Here is a 25,096-nt window from a genome sequence, read left to right as displayed (position 1 = left end):
TTTGTGAACAAAAATAAAATAAAAATGTGAGCTTTCAAAAAACGCAAACTAAACTGAAACTGTAAATGTGCATTAGAAAATGAACGAAAAGTCACAGCTAAGAGTGACTAGAGTCATGGAGAAAATTACTTAGGTTTTGGTATCTTCAATCATAGTTGGATGATCTGACTAAAATAATCTCTCAAGCCTGAATTCTCTGTTTTCCTCAAAAAGAACATGCGAGCAGCCGTCCAATTGACATGTAAAATCAGCCAACCATTGTTTGCCTGCATATGTGATGTTTAGAGGCACGTACATCTGGGGCGAGGCTCTAGATGACACCAAAATAAACCTGCATGCCATTAGTAAATGCATCATGAACAAACAAAAAAATATATATTTTTGTTAACATTTAGGTTCCATTCGTTAACATTGGTTAATGCATAAATAAGGTTTTATGAACTAACAATGAACAGTATATTTTTTATAGCATTTATTAATCTTAGGTAATGTTAATTTATAAAAATAAAATGTTTCATTGTTTGTTCATGTTAGTTCATATTGCCTTAACTAATGTTTATGTGTACAACTGTTAAATTTAAAAATGTCTTAGTATACAGTATGTTGAAATTAGCATTAACCAAGATCAGCATGTGCTAAATGTGCTGTTCAATGTTAGTTCATATTAACCAATGTAGTTAACTAATGTTAACAAATGCAACCTTACTGTAAATAGTTACAGATATTTTGTAGTGTTATAACGAATGAAAAGAAAATTACACTAAAACTAAATAAAAGCTAAATAGAGGTGTGTGTGTGTGTGTGTGTGTGTGTGTGTGTGTGTGTGTATATATATATATATATATATATATATATATATATATATATATATATATATACACACACACACACACCCACACACACAGTTGAAGTCAGAAGTTATATACACCTTAGCCAAATACATTTAAACTCAGTTTTTCACAATTCCTGACATTTAATCGTAGAAAACATTCCCTGTCTTAGGTCAGATAGGATCACTACTTTATTTTAAGAATGTGAAATGTCAGAATAATAGTAGAGAGAATTATTTATGTCAGCTTTTATTTCTTTCATCACATTCTCAGTGGGTCAGAAGTTTACATACACTTTGGTAGCATTGCCTTTAAATTATTTAACTTGGGTCAAACATTTTGGGTAGCCTTCCACAAGCTTTTCACAATAAGTTGCTGGAATTTTGGCCCATTCCTCCAGACAGAACTGGTATAACTGAGTCAAGTTTGTAGGCCTCCTTGCTCGCACATGCTTTTTCAGTTCTGCCCACAAATTTTCTATCGGACTGAGGTCAGGGCTTTGTGATGGCCACTCCAATACCTTGTTGTCCTTAAGCCATTTTGCCACAACTTTGGAGGTATGATTGGGGTCACTGTCCATTTGGAAGACCCATCTCAGGCTTTAACTTCATGGCTTATGTCTTGAGATGTTGCTTCAATATATCCACATAATTTTTCTTCCTCATGATGCCATCTATTTTGTGAAGTGCACCAGTCCCTCCTGCAGCAAAGCACCCCCACAACATGATGCTGCCACCCCCATGCTTCACAGTTAGGATGGTGTTCTTCGGCTTGCAAGCCTCACCCTTTTTCCTCCAAACATAATGATGGTCATTATGGCCAAACAGTTCAATTTCTGTTTCATCAGACCAGAGGACATTTCTCCAAAAAGTAAGATTTTTGTCCCCTTGTGCACTTACAAACTGTAGTCTGGCTTTTTTATGGTGGTTTTGGAGAAGTGGCTTCTTCCTTGCTGAGCAGCCTTTCAGGTTATGTCGATATAGGACTCATTTTTCTGTGGATATAGATACTATCTACCTATTTCCTCCAGCATCTTCACAAGATCATTTGCTGTTGTTCTGGGATTGATATGCACTTTTCGCACCAAACTAATTCATCTCTAGGAGACAGAATGCATCTCCTTCCCGAGTGGTATGATGGCTGCGTGGTCCCATGGTGTATACTTGCATACTATTGTTTGTACAGATGAACATGGTACCTTCAGATGTTTGGAAATTGCTCCCAAGGATGAACCAGACTTGTGGAGGTCCACAAGTTCTTGGCTGATTTCTTTTGATTTTCCCATGATGTCAAGCAAAGAGGCACTGGGTTTGAAGGTAGGCCTTAAGATGGAAAAGGATATAAAAAGGTATCCAAAGCCTTGAAAATGCCAGTCAGTACTGTTCAGTCACTTATTAAGAAGTGGAAAATTCGGGGATCTCTTGATACCAAGCCAAGGTCAGGTAGACCAAGAAAGATTTCAGCCACAACTGCCAGAAGAATTGTTCAGGATACAAAGAAAATCCCACAGGTAACCTCAGGAGAAATACAGGCTGCACTGGAAAAAGACAGTGTGGTTGTTTCAAGGACCACAATACGACGATACTTGAACAAAAATGAGCTGCATGGTCGAGTTGCCAGAAAGAAGCCTTTGCTGTGCCAGTGACACAAAAAAGCCCGGTTACAATATGCCTGACAACACCTTGACACGCCTCACAGCTTCTGGCACACTGTAATTTGTAGTGACCAAAATAGAGCTTTATGGTCACAACCATAAGTGCTATGTTTGGTGAGGGGTCAACAAGGCCTATTGTGAAAAGAATACCATCCCCATTGTGAAGCATGGTGGTGGCTCACTGATGTTTTGGGGGTGTGTGAGATCTAAAGGCAAGGGGAATCTTGTGAAAATTGATGGCAAGATGAATGCAGCATGTTATCAGAAAATACTGGCAGACAATTTGCATTCTTCTGCACGAAAGCTGCGCATGGGACGCTCTTGGACTTTCCAGCACGACAATGACCCTAAGCACAAGGCCAAGGTGACCCTCCAGTGGTTACAGCAGAAAAAGGTGAAGGTTCTGGAGTGGCCATCACAGTCTCCTGACCTTAATATAATCGAGCCACTCTGGGGAGATCTCAAACGTGCAGTTCATGCAAGACGACCAAAGACTTTGCATGACCTGGAGGCATTTTGCCAAGACGAATGGGCAGCTATACCACCTGCAAGAATTTGGGGCCTCATAGACAACTATTACAAAAGACTGCACGCTGTCATTGATACTAAAGGAGCAATACACAGTATTAAGAACTAAGGGTATGCAGACTTTTGAACAGGGGTCATTTCATGTTTTTCTTTGTTGTTTTGTTTTATGATTGTGCCATTCTGTTATAACCTACAGTTGAATATGAATACCATAAGAAATAAAAGAAATGTGTTTTGCCTGCTCACTCATGTTTTCTTTAAAAAGTACATATATTACCAATTCTCCAAGGGTATGCAAACTTTTGAGCACAACTGTATATATATATATATATATATATATATATATATATATATATATATATATATATATATATATAAACCAAAATAAAATATATTTATCCAGTAATCATGAATGACTGGCAAGATCATCCCTGCTATGCAGTACTTTATAGTGTATTAATCTGTGAAGTGATAAGGGAGGATGTGTTATGAAAACTGAGGATGTGTGTGAAGAAAGTTGTTCTCTCTCCATTTCAGATGAGCTCAGTGAAGATGCTGCGTCCTCGATTGAATGGGATCTTGTTCAAACTGACATTTGAGGAGCAGGTGAACAACATCCGGCCAGACATCATGAATGTGACATTTGCCTGCGAGGAGGTGAAAAAGAGTGAGGGTTTCTGCATGCTGCTGGAACTGGTGCTGCTGATCGGGAATTACATGAATGCCGGCTCCCGAAATGCTCAGACGTTCGGTTTCAACATCAACTTCCTCTGCAAGGTACTACTTGGTTTTATTTATTTATTAGCATAAAATGCCCTTACTAACTGAAAGATGTCACTGAAATCTGGTGATCCTGAAAAGTCACACCTGTTTCAGTGACCTAGCCTCTGCAAACAGCAAAAGACTCAGATTGCCCTTTTTAGCCAATCAGAGAACCACACTGTTTTATACATGACATATCCATTTTTGCTGACATTCTGTTGGCTGACAAGTTTTTGCTGGGCGGGATTTTGGAGTTAGGTTGTGTGGTTGAGGGTATGGGGGCTGTCTAATTCAGTAGTATGTAGTGAAGTATGAACTTGTGTGTTTGGAGCCTGTTTTGTTTTTAGTTGAAATTGTCACAGAGTTGATATGGGTATTAGGTGCAATAACTGTCTTGGATATAGTGAGAGGTGACAGTTATGGGAACAAGCAATTCTACACTTCTACCTCTGTTAGAATGGCAGGAGACTGGGGAATATCATCTACTCTAATGTTATGAGTTTCTTCACATGTTATTTATAGAGCTGGTAGGTAAGCCTCCCTATAGAGAGCAGTAGAACTGTTACCAGAATGTTTATGAAAGCTGTAACTGCTGTTGTTATGTGTGTGTAAGTTGGACATCTGGCTGTGTTTCACAAGCTGATTTGGATGGTGAAGCCATTTGGTCCTGTTACGAAAGACAGCCTCCCCTCTGCTGGTGTTCCCATGCAGCCAGAACTACACCGTCACTCTTAGTTGCATCTCTTTTCTGGCCTTGTCAACTACTCAGAGGCATCCCAGATGCTGCTGGGACACAGGTGTCCCAACCACAGGGGTTTAAGCTGGAGCCAGTTGTGGGACAGCTGAATGTTTTTTTGTTTTGTTTTTTTTTAACCTCTCGTTTTTCTCTTTTTTCAGTTGTTTTCTGCTTAGTACCGATGGACCTGTTTTTGAAAGCAGTTGAGTCACTGAATTACAGTTTGAACTGGAAAGTAATTTAAAAAGCAGTTTCATTTAACAGTTGTATAGTGAGATCTTTAATCAATGTTTGTTTTTACGCCTCTCACTGAAACACCTCAGTACCACCTCGCATTTGTGCTCATAAACATTCTAGCCCCTGATGAACATCTCGCTTTCTGTTAAAGTGTTCTTGCATGCAAATTGTAACTTGATTAAAAATGAAGATGGAGTTTGCATTGTCAAAAACAGCATGCACATGCACATTTAATGCGATAATGTCCTTCAACTCCTAAGTTTTACATATATTTATGTTCTTCACCACATTTAGACTACACATGCCCATGTGGTTTAGGCTTTCATGATTAGACAACAGACCACAAAGATTACAGTATGTGGACTCTGTGTCTTTGCATAAATATCTAACCAAGTGGCATTTATTGTTAAGAAATATAGCACAGACACTTTTTTTTTCAAGCAAAACATTTCAAAAAGTCTGTTAGGTTTCAAATGATAAAGTAATGAATTTATTATTCAAAATAAAGATTGTACTTGTACACTTTAAGATTTTGTGGAGCCTGTCCATAGTTAATGTGACTACACCTGTGGTTGCTCTTCTAGGACACCTGTGTGATCTTAAGGGGAACTGACTACATACATCCTCTAAATAACAACTTGAGACCAGTTGCTTAAAAGTAATTAACAAAATGCTAAAAAAAAAAAAAAAAAAAAAAAAAAATTACATAAAGATTATACTATAGAATTAAAACTTTATGCCTGTAGCAATATTTTTGGAAAATAGTTCACAATACTATTTAAAAAATACACCACCACTCATTGATTCTTTTTTTTTCTTTATTATTATTATTCGCAAAAACAACATACAAAACAACATAAAAATTATTTTGTTCAGCATATTACAAGAACTCATTAGCAACGGCTTTAAATGCGTAAGCATGTTTTTCACACATGATATCAAATACACACACACACACACACACACACACACACACACACACACATATCCACACATTCACACACATATATTTAAAATAATAATAAATCAGAATGAACCTGCCATGGGACATTTGAACATTTAAACATTACAAATTACACATAAAAAAAATAGCACTTTGTACAATCATGGACAGTGGTTCCACATGACTGAAACATGTTCTCTTAACAAAACGGAATCCATTTAAACCCAATAAAACAGACCATGTAAATCTAACTGAGTGGTGTTCGTTTAACTTTAATGAATGGTGTTAGTTTAACATGAATGAATGGTGTTTGTTTAACTTGAATGAATGGAGTAAGTTTAACATGAATGAATTGTGTTCATTTAACTTGAATTAATGGTTTTCATTTTACTTGAATCAGTTATGTTCTGCTACATTTAAGCCTTCTTGTCTTGTTTAGCCTACATGTTTATATCACGTTATATGTCAATTAGTTCAAGTTACAAGAACTAGGTATAATGCCAGTTATAAATGTCAATTCTATTTTCTCATTCTTCAGTCACTCAAACGAGACTACAGAGGCAGAACACGGTAAGAAACTAATCCATTTATTGGAAAAAAGTTCTGAAGTCTGTTGTACATACCACATTCAAAGCTTAAGGGAATACAGGTTCAATACAAGTTAAGCTCAATCAAAATCATTTGTGTCAGTGTTGATTACCACAAAACTATTTTGACTCGTCCTTCCTTTTCTTTTTCTTACAATGGAGGTAAATGGGGCCAAATTTTGGAGGGTTTAAGTTCTACTAACTTAAAAAGTTTGAGGCAACTGATTGCCTTTACTTTTACAAGTATCAAAACTTAAGTCTCAAGTATGCATAACTTGTTTTTCTGAGAAACTATAAATTAAAAGAAATGATTTTGGTCCAATCAAAATATACAATTACTAATGTTTATTTTAATTAACCACAACACAAATTTTAAAGTTCTGCAAACTTAATATATTTATACAACTTAAAAAAATATATGTTTTTGAAATCATGAATTTGCTCTGTATTAACTTATTTTTTTAAGCCACGTTAACTTAATAATTAAACTATCATTTTAGGTGACTTGAAATGTGCCAGTAGTATTACTTAAAAATGTTTTGCAACTGCCTTGTTTATTTATGATTTTTTTTTATTTTTTATAAAGTTTCCTTAACTTAAATGTGAACATTTTGCAACTTAAAGGTGCAGTATGTAAGATTCAGAAACCCTTGTTATTAATGACACCTGTGGCCATTAAGTGAACTGCAGCCTGCTACCTGTTGCTCGTGCTCCTGCACACACTCCATAGGGACGTGATTGAGCGAGCATCCAAAACAATGACGTAACATACAAAGAGACAACGTGATTCACCGGCATCATGCTGACAGATGAAGTAGCATAATTAAAATTACACAGTTATGATTGTTTTACTACAAACTTTGAGACTGTATATTATATTTGACTCTCCAGTGCTGGAACAGGGCTAAAACAAAGTGTGGATATAGGTCTGACTATGCGAGACTGTAGTTTGAAGTAATCACTTTTCTTTGCATGATACATTGACTGCATTTATACGATAGCCTATGTTGGCGTTAGCTAGCTAGCCAGCTTTATCAATAGCTGTTAGCTTAATTTGGTGGATGATGACAGTAGCTGTTTATAAAATAAACTGTACATTATAAATATGTTGACACAATTCAGTATTGATGTGATTCCATCACAACTGTCATTTTGATATATATTGATGTGCTATTGTTTTATAATAATAGAATGTATATATTTTCTTTATAACCAAGTTACATTACACTAATGAATGGGTCTTTTTGCATTATCTTGAACATTGTCTAGCATTCATTTCATGTGTTATTGTAGTTTACCTGGCTGAATAATTACAAATTAACATTAATTATGACAGTTACTGTGCAGGCAAGATCAAGTTAGCTAAAATTACACAGATCAATCCTTATGGCACTATATTTCACATGCTTTGCAGTTTTGTAAGCTTACCTGTCCAATAAGAAGAACGCCAGTTCAGGGTCAGTTTTGATCCCCAAAACCGAACGGAGGTCCCTCCAGGAATCAAATGCCCTGCCGATGTCCACTCTAGTTTTCGCTCGACCACGATCACGTTTCCGCTTAGCCAGACTGCATTCAGTAGATAACTGTTTGTTTTTTTTTGTTGTTTTTTTTACTTACTCGGAGTTTGTGTAGGAGTCGGTGTTGTCTGGGAGCTGTATGTTTGCTGGGTTCCATCTCTAAGATAACGTTACCAAGTGTTGCAGACAGTTGTCGCTGTTGAATAGCAGAAGAGAAGCTATTACTGTCTGAGGCAAGCCTTTTCCTGGCAAAAGCGACCCGTTCCCTTCGCATGAAAATCAGTCTACAGGCTTTAATAGGCAAACTAGGAAGTCCGGGAAGGGCACATTTTTTAAGTTGTGTTACAAGCAGTTCACACATTGGCAAAAAAAAAAAAAAAAAAAAAAAAAGGGCATATTACATATTCATATTACATGAAAATTGCATGTAGTAAACATATTTAATATAAAAAACAAGGTAAAATTATTGACAAAACATGAGGCACAACACTGAAAAAAACAAAACAAACACATTTGACAGAGACAGGATAAATTGTCTACAACTGAATTAGTGTTGCACATCCTTCAATATTAAAACCTTATAAAGCCACCTGTCTTTAAAACTCTTTTGGGTAACTCAGATCCAATGCATAAATCAGTCCAAACGTAAAAAGAAATCTGAAAAGCCTGGGCAGGTGGGTGATGACTTCACTTTCAAGAACAACATTTCTGACCAGACTGTAGTTAATTTCAACATCTGTGAGTTCTCTAACTGCTGTTAACAGGGCAACTGGTGAATATCCAGCATTTGGCTCTTCTGAATCTTCAGCCCTGAAATGCAGAAATAGAAAAAGTGGCAAAATTAAAGAATAATTCATTAAAATCTGTTTCAAAATACACACCTACATAAAAGAATATTTCATACAAAAATTATGTCATTATTTACTCACTTGTTCCAGACCTGTATGACTTTATTTCTTCCAAAAAAAGATTTTATTTATTTATTTATTTATTTATTTATTTGTTTGTTTATTTTAATAAATCATCTTCTTTAGGATAGTTCCCCCAAAAATGAAAATGATCTCATCATTTACTCACCCTCATACCATTCCAAATGTTTATGACTTACTTTCTTATGCAGAACACAAATTAAGATTTTAGAAAAAATATCTCAGCTCTGTAGGTCCATACAATGCAAGTGAATAGTGACCAGAACTTTGAAATTCCAAAAAGCAGAATAAAAGTAATCCATAAGACTCTAGTGGTTAAATTTATATCTTCAGATACAATAAACAGATCGATATTTAAGTCTTTTTTTTTTTTTTTTTTTTTTTTTTTTTTTACAAATCTCCACTTTCACTTTCAGATGTCAAAGTGAAACTAAACAGGCTTTCAGATGTAAACATGAAAGTGGAGATTTATAGTAATAAAGGACTTTAAATATTGATTGGTTTTTCACCCACACTAATTATATCACTTCAAAAGACATGGATTTAACAACTGGAGTCCTATGGATTATTTTATGCTGTTTTTAACTGCTTTTTGGAGCTTCAAAGTTCTGACTCCCATTCACTTGCATTGTATGGCCCTACAGAGCTGAAATATTCTTATAAATATTTGTTTGTGATCTGCAGATGAAAGTCGTAAACATCTGGGATGGCATGAGGGTAAGTAAATAATTAAATATTTGTAATTTTTGGGTGAGGTATTCCTTTAAGTTTTAAAAATGGCTAAATTATTTAGAAATGTATGAATAAAGTAATTTACCCCACATGCTTTGAAGAATCTTGAGGCGTCTTCTCTCAGCAGCACAGGAAGTGCATGAACCACAGTGGTTCGACTTGTGTGGACACTATGTTGATCCTGAAAGTACATTTTAAATCTAGTGTTAAATGTTGAACATGTTGAATGTGTTATTCAGCCTAAACATTGTGAATTATAAAATAATAAATAAATAAATAAATAACTTCAGTTCCCAACCCAAATTCATAGCTTTTGTAACCTTCACAATAGTCTGATGATAGGAAGCTTAGGCCTGATGGAATCTGTAGATATTTTTTGCTCTTTCCAAGAAGATGTTTGGGGACAATCTACAGAATGTTTTGGATGGGATTTACTCATGGTAAAATGTGTTAAATGAATTTGAGAGTACTGTACTCTTTAATGGTTGCTAAAAGCATCACACAATTAGCCAAACTATTTCACAGACAACATGCAAATGATGGGAAATTTGTAGAACATTTAAGAAATGAGAAATGTTGCAATTCTACACGCACAGATTCTGTCTGGGCTTCAAGGGATAGTTCACCCAAAAATGAAAATTCTCCCATCATTTACTCTCATGCCATCCCAGATGTGTATGACTTTCTTCTGATGAACACAAACAAAGATTTTATAAGAATATCTCAGCTCTATAGGTTAATTCAATGCAAGTGAATGGGGACCAAAACCTAAGCTTCAAAAAGCACAAAGGCAACATAAAAGGTAATCCATATGACTTCAGTAGTTAAATCTATATCTTTTGAAGTGATCCAGTTGGTTTTATTTTAGGTGAGAATAGACCAAAATATAATGAATTTTTCACTATAAATCTCCTTGGCGATCATGATTTCAAGCTCGATTACACTTCCTATAGCGCCATCTAGCGCTGTACAAATGCATTAAGTACCAGGGAGTGTAATCGAGCTTGAAATCCTGATTGTGCTTAGAGATTGAAATGGAAAGATGTACAGTGAAAAGAGAGTTTTATTTTGGTCTGTTCTCACCCAAAACCAACTGGATCACCTCAGAAGACATTGATTAAACCACTAGAGTCGAATGGATTACTTTTATCAACTATCGTTCACTTGAATTGAATGGACCAACAGAGCTGAAATATTCTTTTAAAAATCTTAATTTGTGTTCTGCAGCAGAAAGAAAGTCATACACATCTGGGATCGCAAGAGTGTGAATAAATGATGAGAGAATTTTTTGGGTGAACTAATCTATACGACTCCAGTGGTTAAATATATATCTTCTGAAGCAATAGTTAAAAAAAGCACTTAAATATTGATCTGTTTCTCAACCACACCCATCATATCACTTCTGAAGGTATGGATTTAAACACTGGAGTCTTATGGATTACTTTTATGCTGCCTTTATGTGCTTTTTGGATCTTCAAATTTCTGGCCACCATTAACTTGCATTGTGAGGACCAACAGAGCTGAGATATTCTTCTAAAAATCTTGTGTACTGGAGAAAAAAGTTGCACATCTGGGATGGCATGAGGGTCAGTAAATGAGAGAGGTTTTATTTTTGAATAAACTATACCTTTAAGTTTGGGACAGACTCAAATTATTCTGTGTAAAATCAAGGTCTGTTGAACCACAGAACAATATAAAACAACTAAGACCATAATACCTTTAAGTAACGAATCAAGAGAATCTCAGCAAGTTCACCAGAAGTCTTTTCCAACTCCAATGCCTTCTGACAATATAAAGTAATCAGCAAAAACTGTGCCGATCAAGTTCTGCATAGTATATTTGGTAGATTCTGGTTTGTAAAGCGCTACTCAGCAAACACCTGAAACAGAGAGATAAGAAAGGCTAGTTACATTCACAATGGATTGAAAGATATCCCTGCAAATGATCAAACTTGTGCATGTACACAAGTTTATGTTGCCCATTTAGATCAAATAAAGAAATATTATTTTACAGTACACACACACACACACACACACACACACACACACACACAGACACTTGTTACTTCAGAAACTTGTAACATACGAACAACAAACCACCTTGTTCAAACTAGGGTGGAAAACTGGTCCAAACAAGTCCTCCTAAGCTCTCAATATTATTTTAAATGGGGATGTAAGGGGGTTCAGTGGAAAGGAGGAGGCGAGAACCGGCTTAAGAATATAAATAATAGTTTAATAAACAACTTAACCAAAAAACACACAACCATAAACACACAGTACAGCTGCCTGTAATTCTCTCTCTCTCGAACTGTCGTCCCCGGCGGCCTTTATCCCTCGCGTGCCCCATCAGGCTGATTGGGGACCGGGAGTGCACCATTCCAGCCCGGCCCCGCCCTCCTCAGCTCTACAGGGGAGAAAAACAAATAGCAAGTCTATCAGTTAAATTACACGACAGTAACCTTAAAATAATAATAATAATAATCTAAAGAATCACAGGCTAACTCCACTAAGCAAAAATTCCTCAATGTTAAAATGCTTGTAAAATGTAGAAGTTGTACCTCTGTCGATACACCAAGGAGCTACTTTAGTTCAACAGCATAATTTAAAATAATATCCTGTAGATGGACAAAACACTCTTTAGATAACTGTTGCTGTTCGTTTTGCATTCTACATATCCTAAAATATCATTATTAAACTGAAGTTAAACTAAGAGGTTACTTCAGTTACCTAAACCAGCAACTTGCTGTATGTCTCCTTCCAACATTAAGTACTGTTAGGGATATTTATGTAAATACATCTTAATTTAATATTTGTGTAGTTCCCATATTACAAAAATAATAATAGAAGTTATGAATGAACTTGAAATTACTTACTTCTGAATCCACTCAGACAGCAGTGAACATCTTGATGGAGGAAAAGTGCATGCTCAGAGACAGCATCCATTCATAAGCATGTGTTTGATCTAGTGATGTCCAGTTTGTGAACGAATCGTTATTTTGAACCGGTTCTTTTTAGTGAACAAGTTGAACTAGTTCACCAAATCGGACTGAATCGTTTGAAACAGTTCGCTTCTCGAGTCAACACTGATCCACAAGTTACTCTGTCTTAACCTGTCTTTCGGATGTGCCTGACACTCCGAATCAAAATGAGCTGATAACCTGGAGTAATATGATCCTAGAAGTGGTGATATCTGCTTTTGCCAACTCTTCTTTGCAATTAACTGCTCCAACTAGTTCACAAATCGTACTGAACACTCGGGTCGTAACAGTTCTCGAGTCAACAGTACACTGAACTGAGAATCGCCTCTTTCTGAGGTGTCCAACATACTGAGAACCGATGAGCTGCTGACACTGAGCATGTGTGTGATTAAGGGGCGAAATGTATGTTTCAGGTGTATTTTGCTGAACAACAGAGAGTGTAACAAATCAAACATACTGGAAATATGTTTATGACTTGATTATATTACCGTTTTATCAATGTATGGAGATGACCCAGTCTATTGCTCTCGAGTCAACAGTACATTGAGTCGTTCGCAGCAGTTCTCGTGTCAAAAGTACACTGATCCGAGGACAGCAGCTCTCGGTGTCAACAGTATATTGAGTCGTTCGCAGCAGTTCTCGAGTCAACAGTACACTGATCCGAGGACAGCAGTTCTCGAGTCAACAGTACATTGAGTTGTTCGCAGAAGTTCTCGAGTCAACAGTACACTGATCCGAGGACAGCAGCTCTCGTGTCAGCAGTACATTGAGTCGTTCACAGCAGTTTGTGACTCACCAGTACCCTGAATTGAGAATCGCCTCTTTCGGACATAATACTGAGAACTGCTGATCAGTGAGCAGCTGATGAGCATGCGTGAACCGAGGACTTGAATGAGGGGGTGAAACGTTTCAGTCGAGAGATGTAAACAAATTTTACTGTTGAGTATTTTGCACGCAGATTTTATCTGAAGTTGTGATGAGCTGGATCATGGTTTCTGTATAAAAAAATAAAAAAGGTGAGTTGATTAAGACTAGTTTAATCACTTTTTATGCTTTAAACATGTGTAGAACATCCACGTTTGTATATCGGTGTCAGTATTGGGTGCTTTAGGTCCATAACTTTAATGTAGGATGTATTTTAAGAGCACTGAATGAAACACTGAAGACAATAAACATCCTTATTATTATAACTTATTTAAATAAAATGTTATAATCAGCAATGTGCCCTTACATATGGCTTTATTGAATGTGTATTCTATGGCGCCTGTGTATTAGCATTATATATAGTGACGTCATTACGTGATGACGTAAATGAACTGTTGAATCTTTTTCTTTTAACCAGTTCATTGAAACGAACTGTCCGAAAGAACCGGTTTGCGGAAAAGAATCTGACTTCCCATCATTGGTTTGAACAGAAGTATCCACCTATTTTACAGGCAGCAAAATTACCCATTATGCTTTGCACGTTCTTCCAATGCGGATGCAACAGACTTCCACTTCGCAACTTATTCCCATTACCAAGCACTATAATGTCACTAACAACAGTCAAAAACGGAAGAACAGTCTGTGTTTACTTAACGTAAATCACTTTCTCACTAATGTCTGCGTATGGATATTAGGTTTCAATGGCAATCCCGAATAGATGAGAACACAATCACACACACATTTGCATGGTAAAGTTACTGGACTCTAGCGCTCGCTGCACGTGCCCTGTATGTGTGTGTGTGTGTGTGTGTGAAAGAGAGAGAGACACAGACATACAGCATGCAGAGAGAGCGAGAGAATCCACGAATATGATGCGCTACATTTCATTGCGTTTCTTGTTGTGCACTTCAGTATGCAAACCGGATGCTTTATTAAGGTACAAAAAAGAGGACATGTCAGTGAAAAGAGGGTGTATGGTCATCATAGGTTCCATTTAAAAATCTTCTGATTTATGGCATTATTTCTGCATTAACAAGTGCCGCTTTCTCACGCCCTCTGCCGACAAAAACTCTGTCTCTCCCTCATTCACATACACTCACAGCGCAACATGAGATATGACCTCGTAAAGATGATTCATAAAAAAAAACAAGGAGCTTGGTTTAAATGTTTTTCATCTTTGTTATCTTCCAAAATGAAGGACATCATTTATAATTTTCTGTCAATGTTTTAAAAAATAGGCAAGTGACAGAGAATTAGTTTAATGCAACCTCTGCTTATTACATCTGGTTTGACTCGAAATGTTTCAGCATTGGCAGCTTTTGTGGGGGCTTATTGTTCTGACATTTATTTTACAGTAGTTTTTAAGCCACCTGTAGTTGTTATAACACCCTATAACAGTGCATATTCATCCAGACCCTTAGCTGCTCGCCATCACCAGTAACGTTAGTCTAGCTGATAACAACAACTAAACGGAAGTGTGGAGCATCCAAGAGGAAGTCTCTCGCCGTAATCGCGCCACCCATGGGAAGTCAGGAAAAAGGTGGATTCCTTCTCCAAAAGAAAAGTCCTCTAATTAGAAGCTACTTGCATGTAAACCTAAAATACATGCAATCCTTTTTGCGTATTGTTCAATAAATAATGAGATATTATGTAATATGCACGACAATAAAGGTGTCTGTTCCAGCTCAATATTTTAACGTTTTTAATGTACTTTGCTTTGCACATCACATAAAAATATTAATTGATTCTTTCAATACACAGTAAGTGCATTTTGTTCATTCAGGCCAAATCCTTTTTAATTGGCATTATACGTTGTATTTTGGAATGATAGTGAAAGGGGAATGTAGTGATGGGCAATTTATGCTTGATTTACATGTCATATAATTGTAATGAAGCATAAAACACAGTTATTAACTTTTTTTTTTATTTTTTTATTTTTTTATTTAACTCTATGGTTTTACACAGGTTTTTATAACATGAAATGCACTTATTTAACAATAAAATCTTTAAATTAATACAAATGTAGTAAAGTGAAAGTCAAAATCTGATAACATTTAGTTTTTAACTTTTTCATTTGGATAGTCAGTACTAGCCTACCTGTGTTTTTTTTTTTTTTTTTTAGTTTACGTATGTAAAGTAGTGGTTAAGTTATGCACAATGACAAAATATTTCTTTCTTTAGTCATATATTTTCTTGAAATTATGCATTTTTAAATATATTATTAACAGTATTTTTATGTAATTGACAGTGATACATCGCCATAACAAAAGCAATTTTTTGTAAAATTAGAGAAAATTATGCTACTTTTGTCAATAAAGAATACTTTATTTTTACAGTTAGTTTTGTTAAAATTGTCATTTAAAAGCTGTTAAAAAAAACATATATTTGACATATATCTACAGATTGTTATTTTTTATTTTTTTTAATCATGTGGCACATTTTAATAAACAATTTATTCTTGTAATTTTAACAAAATTTTCATTAATTTTTAAATACAGTTAAAAAACGTTAAAAAATATACAATTGTTTTTTACAGTGCAGCTTAGTGGGGGAGAATCCAGTGACTGTCAGAGCTCGTCGCCCGGCAGTATTTCCTCTGCCCTCTGTATAAAGCCTGTCCTTGGGTCTCACAGTAGCGAACTAATACACACTAAGCTTTTTCATCAGGTGCCAACAGGGTAGACATCTCTATAGCTCTTATCAGCTGTGCTCTGCCTGTGCATTGTAGGCCCTTAAAGCAGCTTTTTTAAGAAGGTTTATGTTAGTCATTATGTTGACAGTATCGATAGTGTGTGGACATGTTACTACCTTCTGAAAAGACCAGCTGGTTTATGTTGGTTTTGTGTGGGTCTAGTTGAAGGGCATAGCCATGTTGTCCACCAGCAAAAACAATGCTGGCCAACCAGCATAGTCTTTCTGATCTAGTTGGCTGACCAATGGAGGCTTGCTGGTTAAGCTAGTTAAAGCTGAAGAGTGCAGTTTCTCCGATGAAGTGTGTAATTTTTGCCTCACTAGCGTCACCAAACGAAATTGCAAAAATTAACATTATTTCCAAAACAGCCTTGTGAATAGGCATTACATCATATATTTTAGGTCAATACCCCTGTCCCAGGGTGAAGTATGTCCAGAATCTATTCATACTACTCACATGCATACCTAAAAGAATGTACTGTTTTACCGTCTGAGAAGTGAGTCATTCATCAAATACAGAACATACTTTGACAGTGGGTGGTTTCGGATGCGGGGGAAGTGTTAAAAGTTTTCAAGAAAATTTACGAATAAATGGCTTACTTATAGTTGTCTCTGCATATTAAGCTGGGATAGGAGAAAGTATTTTAACACTGAAATATTTACACACTTAAGATTTACAAAGCATGGTGTGACACTAGCATACCTTTCTTTCTTTCTTTCTTTCTTTCTTTCTTTCTTCATTCCTTCCAAGCCATCTTGATGCATAGCATTCATATTTGTCAGGCTCACATTTATGTATTATTAGTGAAGTGCCTGCAGTGCAGTCAGCTTTTCGCTTGAGTACTGATTGGACTGTTATTGATGGACAAAGGGAAATGCCCACATTTTCAATCAGTTCAGTCAAGTAAATGGCCCCCTACATTGCAGACCTCAGCTCACTAATGAGCTCATCAGTGAGGGCCTGTCGTGGGCTGACCCATGATCCGCAACTCACTTTGTCACACTCGCTGTGGATTTAATTTGCATATTCCTTTTTACAGGATAACATTGTTGTTCATTCAGAATAGCTTTAGCCAATATTGAAAAATCATTGCTGCATTTGAGCCCTTCTGCTTGTCTATATCTGGTGTTATCAAAGAAACATCCCACCACATACACCACTGCCAGTGAGCTTTGTAGTTTGTGATTTGTTTCTGGACTGCAAAGTTGGCTTCTCTCACTCCTCATTAGACAAACACCGCTCTTTCAACTTTAAAGCATTGATATACATAATAAATAATAATAAGTCAACTGATTCCAGCAGTTCTAAGCACAGAAGTCACTCCACTCAGACACAACTTTCTAAATACAGGTGCATCTCAATAAATTAGAATGTCGTGGAAAAGTTAATTTATTTCAGTAATTCAACTCAAATTGTGAAACTCGTGTATTAAATAAATTCAATGCACACAGACTGAAGTAGTTTAAGTCTTTGGTTCTTTTAATTGTGATGATTTTGCTCACATTTAACAAAAACCCACCAATTCACTATCTCAAAAAATTAGAATACATCATAAGACCAATAAAAAAAAACATTTTTAGTGAATTGTTGGCCTTCTGGAAAGTATGTTAATTTACTGTATATGTACTCAATACTTGGTAGGGGCTCCTTTTGCTTTAATTACTGCCTCAATTCTGCATGGCATGGAGGTGATCAGTTTGTGGCACTGCTGAGGTGGTATGGAAGCCCAGGTTTCTTTGACAGTGGCCTTCAGCTCATCTGAATTTTTTGGTCTCTTGTTTCTCATTTTCCTCTTGACAATACCCCATAGATTCTCTATGGGGTTCAGGTCTGGTGAGTTTGCTGGCCAGTCAAGCACACCAACACCATGGTCATTTAACCAACTTTTGGTGCTTTTGGCAGTGTGGGCAGGTGCCAAATCCTGCTGGAAAATGAAATCAGCATCTTTAAAAAGCTGGTCAGCAGAAGGAAGCATGAAGTGCTCCAAAATGTCTTGGTAAACGGGTGCAGTGACTTTGGTTTTCAAAAAACACAATGGACCAACACCAGCAGATGACATTGCACCCCAAATCATCACAGACTGTGGAAACTTAACACTGGACTTCAAGCAACTTGGGCTATGAGCTTCTCCACCCTTCCTCCAGACTCTAGGACCTTGGTTTCCAAATGAAATACAAAACTTGCTCTCATCTGAAAAGAGGATTTTGGAACACTGGGCAACAGTCCAGTTTTTCTTCTCCTTAGCCCAGGTAAGATGCCTCTGATGTTGTCTGTGGTTCAGGAGTGGCTTAACAAGAGGAATACGACAACTGTAGCCAAATTCCTTGACATGTCTGTGTGTGGTTGATGCCTTGACCCCAGCCTCAGTCCATTCCTTGTGAAGTTCACCCAAATTCTTGAATCGATTTTGCTTGACAATCCTCATAAGGCTGCGGTTCTCTCGGTTGGTTGTGCATCTTTTTCTTCCACACTTTTTCCTTCCACTCAACTTTCTGTTTACATGCTTGGATACAGCACTCTGTGAACAGCCAGCTTCTTTGGCAATGAATGTTTGTGGCTTACCCTCCTTGTGAAGGGTGTCAATGATTGTCTTCTGGACAACTGTCAGATCAGCAGTCTTCCCCATGATTGTGTAGCCTAGTGAACCAAACTGAGAGACCATTTTGAAGGCTCAGGAAACCTTTGCAGGTGTTTTGAGTTGATTAGCTGATTGGCATGTCACCATATTCTAATTTTTTGAGATAGTGAATTGGTGGGTTTTTGTTAAATGTGAGCCAAAATCATCACAATTAAAAGAACCAAAGACTTAAACTACTTCAGTCTGTGTGCATTGAATTTATTTAATACACGAGTTTCACAATTTAAGTTGAATTACTGAAATAAATGAACTTTTCCACGACATTCTAATTTATTGAGATGCACCTGTATATTCAGTGTCCGATTAATTTTTTGTGATGCTATTGTTTATTTTTGAAGCTTTACAGAATGTTTACGGACAGAGTTCGCTTTCTTAGACATTTAAATACCTTTTCTGTATATACTGTATATGTATATACTGTATATGTATATACACCAATCAGCCACAACATTAAAACCACCTGCCTAATATTGTGTAGCCCCCCCCCCCCCCGTACCATTAAACAGTGCCAAAACGCATCTCAGAATAGCATTCTGAGATTATATTCTTCTCACCACAATTGTACAGAGCGGTTATCTGAGTTACTGTAGACTTTGTCGAAACAGTCTGGCCATTCTCTGTTGATCTCTCTCATCAACAAGGCATTTCCGTCCACAGAACTGCCCCTCACTAGATGTTTTTTTTTTTTTTTATTGGCACCATTCTGAGGAAATTCTAGAGACTTGTGTGTGAAAATTCCAGGAGATCAGCAGTTACAGAAATACTCAAACCAGCCCATCTGGCACCAACAGTGATCCATGCGATTATCTAATCAGCCAATCGTGTGGCAGCAGTGCATAGAATCATTCAGATACAGGTCAGGAGCTTCAGTTAATGTTCACATCAACCATAAGAATGGTGGGAAAAAAAGTGATCTCAGTGATTTGGACCATGTTGGTGCTAGATGGACTGGTTTGAGTATTTCTATAACTGCTGATCTCCTGGGATTGTGGCGAGAAGAATAGCATCTCAGAATACTATTCTGAGATGCGGGTTGGCACTGTTTTGGTGGCACAAGGGGGACCTACACAATATTAGGCAGTTGGTCTTAATGTTGTGGCTGATCAGTGTCTGTATACACATACAGGTATATATATATATATACAGCAAATTAAGAGACCACTGCAAAATTATCAGTTTCTCTGGATTTGCTATTTATAAGTATGTGTTTGAGTAAAATTAAAATGTTTTTGTTTTATTCTATAAAGTACTGACAACATTTGGTACAAACAATCAATATTTGGTGGAATAACCATGATAGCCCTGAGGATCAGTGATGCTCTGGGGGTGAGGAAAATCAAGGTGTGGATGGAGGACCACTGGATCAAGACCCTGTCATGGCAAGCACAATCTTCAGATCTGATCCCCTTTTAAAACCTCTGGAATGTGATCAAGAGGAAGATGGATGGCCACAAGCCATCAAACATAGCCGTGCTGCTTGAATTTTGCCCCATCTGCCGGCAGGTCATCCCCATCTACCTGGATCAGGGAGGTGACAAGGGGAGGGAAATAGTAACAATAACAAAACATGGTACCTACACACTGTAACAGTGATCGGACCAACTAAAAAACTCCATAGTAATATTTAAAAGAGAGGGAAAGGCCAACGCAGAGCGGCAGTGGGAGAGAGAGAGAGGAGAGAGAGAAAAAAATAATAATTTACTCGCGGTTCTCCGATACGGCGTAGCCTGGTCCTCGGCCAATCCTCCAACCTCTAGCAGACGACAGCCGTGCCACCCCGGGCGGATCGGAGGCAGTCCTCCGGCACCTGGTGGACGGAATGCCCCACCGTGTTCCGGTGGACAGAAGGGGTCTCCTCCGCCCCTGGCAGCGGCCCTGACTGCTCCAGGTGGTCGGTTATGAGCCCCTCCTCCCCTCGCGGTCGGCGGCCATTCCTCCGCTCTCAGGCGGCCGGGCTCCTCCGTCCCCCGATGGATGGCCGCGGGTGCTCCGTTGGGATGGATGGTACTGGACTCTACTACGGCGCATCCCTCCTCCTTCCCAGGTTGCGGCACCAGTGTAACACAGTTCAATGGAAAAGAGGAGGCGAGAACCGGCTTAACAATATAAATAATATTGTAATAATAAACTTAAGCAAAAGACACACACACACACAGGTGTCGGGTGCCCGTAACTCTCTCTCTGTCGCACTGCCGTCTCCGGTCACCTTTATCCCTCTCGGGCTTAATCAGCCTAATTAGGGGCCGGGTGTGCCGGAATCACGACCCGGCTCTGCCCTCCGTCCTGCCACACACTTTATTAAGCTTTATAAAGAGAAACTGTTTAGCAAAGTTTCATTGTGTCCCAGTGCTTATGATCGATGATCATACTAAACAGGTACACCAAACATACAGGGAACACACAAGGGATAACGTAGGGCGTGCAATCAGAGGAATACAGGTGAAGTGTGTGAGAAACCCATTACCGTAATTGATGCCTCACCGGGAGCGATCAGCGTTCCCATGGAAACGCCAATTATGCTCATGGACTCCACCTGTGAAACATGAGGGAGAGAGAAATACAAATAACAGAATAAACCAGCAAATGCCAGAGCCATGACAGGGCCGCGTTCAGTATTTCACAGCAACAGTGAATGAGCTACCATTAACTTCTGATGTTTCACATCCGTTTCTTATGGCAGATCCAATAATATCATGTAAACTGCTCGTACCACCGTCCAATGACAGGCCGTCTTACATCCTCTTCAAGTGGCACGTGGGAGAGGGGGTGTGTCTTATAACTGAATCGAATGTTCATTGGTTGCTCTCACGAGTCAACAGTCCAATTTTTTTTAACTGGATTCTCAATTGGTTAAAGAAAAGGAAAAGGAAAAGAAAAAGGGAAAGCAAAAGCAAAAGGAAAAAGTAAAGCCACTGGCAAATGGATGAGGAAAAGCAATTGCCAAAAACCTTTTTAAAATGCAAAGTGCATTAAAAATTGCATTTAAAAGACTCATTAATGTACTCATTTATTGCTACATTGAATGACATTTTAAAGATTAAATAAATATGATTTATTAATGCACAATTTTATTGTTAAATATAATGACATTAAATAAACACATTTAAATATGTCTTTATATTTGTCCATTTGTAAATTGATTTATTTATTTTTTCAAATTAATTTATAAATTATAAATAAGTTTATATTTTCAAATTAATCGAATGATAATATATTCCTTCATTCTTTTTTTTTTTTCAGATTAACACTTTTTATTGATTCCAACACATGAAACAGATAAGCAAAACATAAATGCACAGAATCAACTTTTAACCCCAATTATTACCCCTCTCGATCCTCAACCCCACCCTAACTCCCAACAAATATCCCTGTGGTCCCTGAGGCCTGTCCTCATGAGCCATGGAGATTGTGCACGGCCATGGTGATGACGGCCGTGCACACCGGATATGTGACCCAGGGAACAAGGAAACCACTCTTGATGAACTCTTGGGTACTGCAGCCACTTTGGCATGCAGCACAATTAAATGCAAAGGTAACAAAAGATTCTCCTCCCAGCCCTTGACTGGGGGATGGAGTGGTCTGCTTACCAGCTCCAGAGCAGCGGGTTTCATCATCCCTGGGTCGCCCGTCTCAGGGGCACTTCAAAGCCTTTCACGGGTTCTTGGCGGCCGCGAGATGGGTGGCATCTGCTTCCTGCGGTGGGCTCCATGCGGGGGCGGGCTGTGGCGGAGCTGGTGCAGACACCACAGGGGGATGCCCTTGGCGACGAGCAGATGAGGTGTGGGATCTTGAGCCGCGCCGGGGCAGGCTGTGCCGGATAACCTCCATCTGCTGCTTCACCGCTGAGAACTGCTGGGCATAGTCCTCGGTGTTGCCGGACTGGCAAACTTGGGAAATGGGGGCAGCAAGGAACCGTGCCTTGTCGGCCTCTCCCATCTCAACCAGGTTGAGCCAAAGGTGGCACTCCTGGACCACCAAGGTGGACATGCCTGCCCGAGAGACTGCTCCGTGACCTTCGTCGCCCAGAGAGCGAGGTCGGTCGGCGAGTGCAGCTCCTGCATCAATCCCAGGGCGGAAATACCTTCGTGCAGTTCCTTTAGCACCTTGGTGGAGAGCCATGGCATGCAGGGCAGAGGCGGCTTGTCCAGCAGCACCGTAGGCCTTGGCCGTCAGAGACGACGTAAACCTACAGGCTTTGGATGGGAGCTTTTGGCGCCCGCGCCAGGTGGCGGCGCTCTGCGGGCATAGGTGCACCGCGAGCGGCTTTATCCACCAGGGGGATTGCCGAATAGCCCTTGGCCGCCCCACCATCGAGGGTAGTGAGGGCGGGGAAGCTGAAAGATCGGGACCGGGCAGTAAAAAGTGCCTCCCATGACCTTGTCAGCTTGGCTTTGAGCGGCGCAGCGAGCCCAGGAACCATTCATCGAGCCGCGAGGGTTCAGGGGAGAGCGGAGGGTTCCACTCTAGCCTGACGGACGCGGCTGCCCGGGAAAGCATGTCGTCATCTCCGTGTCAGCCTGTGACTGGGCGACCACACCCGAAGGGAGGAGCCCAGCTGAGGCTTCCGCGTCCGACTGGATGAGCCCGCTCTCCGATGCTGCGCTCGAGAGCTCATCACTTTTGCGGGCTCTGAATAAGAGGTCGAACTCACCGTGAGACAAGCCGGCGGACTCATCCGGAAGCCCGATTGGGGCAGACGAGCACGCTGGGGAATGGGAGGTCCGTGGGGGGATACTCGGCGGAGGTGGTCCCATTGGGGTCCCCAAATCGCCCCCAGTGCTTGCCACGCCGGCCTCATACCCGTGGGTAGAAGGACCAAGGAGGGGAGCCTCTGGGGTGGCTTGCTTTCTTACGAAGGTAAGCCGCTACCGCATCGTTGCCATGGACATGTTCTCGCAATGAGTACATGACCCAACCACGAACGCTGTCTCCGCGTGAGCAGGGCCCAGACATGAAAGACAGTGATCATGACTGTCAGAAGGCGAGAGATAATGAGCGCAACCAGGAATTACACACAAATGGAAAGGTATCTTTAAAAAGACGTTCTGTGTGTGCCGCTCTTTTAGAGATATATACTCTTTTAGAGAAATATACTCTTTTATTTCTGCCAAAGCGCCCAGGGGCATTCTCTGCAGTGCACCAGTGCAGAGGAGGGAGAAGCCGCTGAAATGCACCGTCAGATCCAGCAGAGGTGAATGAACAGTCGTGGGAATTCAGCTCAGTGAGCATGACCGTTCGGCTCCGAAGAGAAAATCTGAATGAGTGGTTGCATACCAGCTCCTTTTATACCCGTATGTTTGGGGGAGTGGCATGCAAATACCACTTGCCAATTTTCATTGGCCTTTTATCAAAGACCAGAGGTGTCTTGGGCTCCCAAGAGTGACCCCTAGTGTCTCTACATCGACGCAACGTTGAGTGAGTGACAGATAGGGAACTGTAGGTTTTAATCGCTTATAGTCTTCCCCCTCCGTGAAGGCGGTGACATCCTTAGCCTACTGGGTAACATCTGATAGATACATCTGAACTTGAGCTTTTCGTATCACCAGACACGCAAAAGACAATGGCTTTTGACATCGCTGACGTAAAGCCTGTGACATAAAGCCTTTCAAGGCAGCAGTTTTTGAATGTGTTAGAACGAATCAAGAGCGGGCTGTATTATGGCAGATGTCGGGTGACAGTGATCGTGGAATAAATTTTTATTTTGGTCTGTTCTTTACACAAAGCGATCGGAAGACATTCAATACACTCGGAACAAAACAGATCACTTGTGTACAAAAAACAACAGATTCAACACTAACCATTGCAAACTAATAAAAGTTGCTGATTAAACATTACTATTGTGAATAAATTATTTCAAATGAAATGAAAATCAAACACCAATATATCTTGTTAGAATGACAAAATTGTACCACACCATATAATTTCACAGTGCTAAAAATCTGATGGCCTTCGCGTCAGTCTTTGATGTCAATGCACTTGCAGGACGTGTCAAAACTGACACCAAAGGCTGCTTTTGCTGTCTATCTGTTGATGTGCTGAACTCTTGTACAAGCAGCAATATTTGAATCCTCTGAAATGAGAATGGGTTGCCCATACTTAGATCAGTAGTCGACTATTACTTATAAATTGTTGATTGCCCCCCAAATCCTGAATATATGTTTACAGTCTTGTTTAGACTGTATACACATGTTTGATAATATCAATTGAATGTTTGAACAGAGTCTTTGCCATTTGTATTTATTTATTCATTTATTATGCAGGGGAGAAGACTTTTCATCTGTGGAGATCTAGTAGCCTTGGCCTTCATCTTTCAGAGACACACAAAGCATCTTGGCTCTTTTAAGCTTCAGTTAATCTTACAGAAGTATATGTGAGTGCAGAGAGTAACCCTCTATTGTGGATTCTTGACT

At 39.1% G+C, this 25,096-nt stretch overlaps 1 protein-coding gene across 8 annotated transcripts in view; it reads left to right on the top strand.

Moving 5' to 3' along the window:
- Window positions 1-25,096, top strand: part of LOC127418368 (protein diaphanous homolog 2-like) — a 653,451-nt gene that overhangs the window by 400,645 nt on the left and 227,710 nt on the right. For all 8 annotated transcript variants that reach the window (XM_051658976.1, XM_051658975.1, XM_051658977.1 and 5 more), the window contains one exon: window positions 3,550-3,789. In XM_051658976.1, the coding sequence (XP_051514936.1) occupies window positions 3,550-3,789 (240 nt within the window). The remainder of the gene's footprint in view (window positions 1-3,549; window positions 3,790-25,096) is intronic.

This window comes from Myxocyprinus asiaticus, chromosome 27 (genome assembly GCF_019703515.2).
Source record: "Myxocyprinus asiaticus isolate MX2 ecotype Aquarium Trade chromosome 27, UBuf_Myxa_2, whole genome shotgun sequence".
Classification (NCBI taxonomy): Eukaryota; Metazoa; Chordata; class Actinopteri; order Cypriniformes; family Catostomidae; genus Myxocyprinus; species Myxocyprinus asiaticus.
This window is presented reverse-complemented; position numbering and strand designations above follow the sequence as displayed.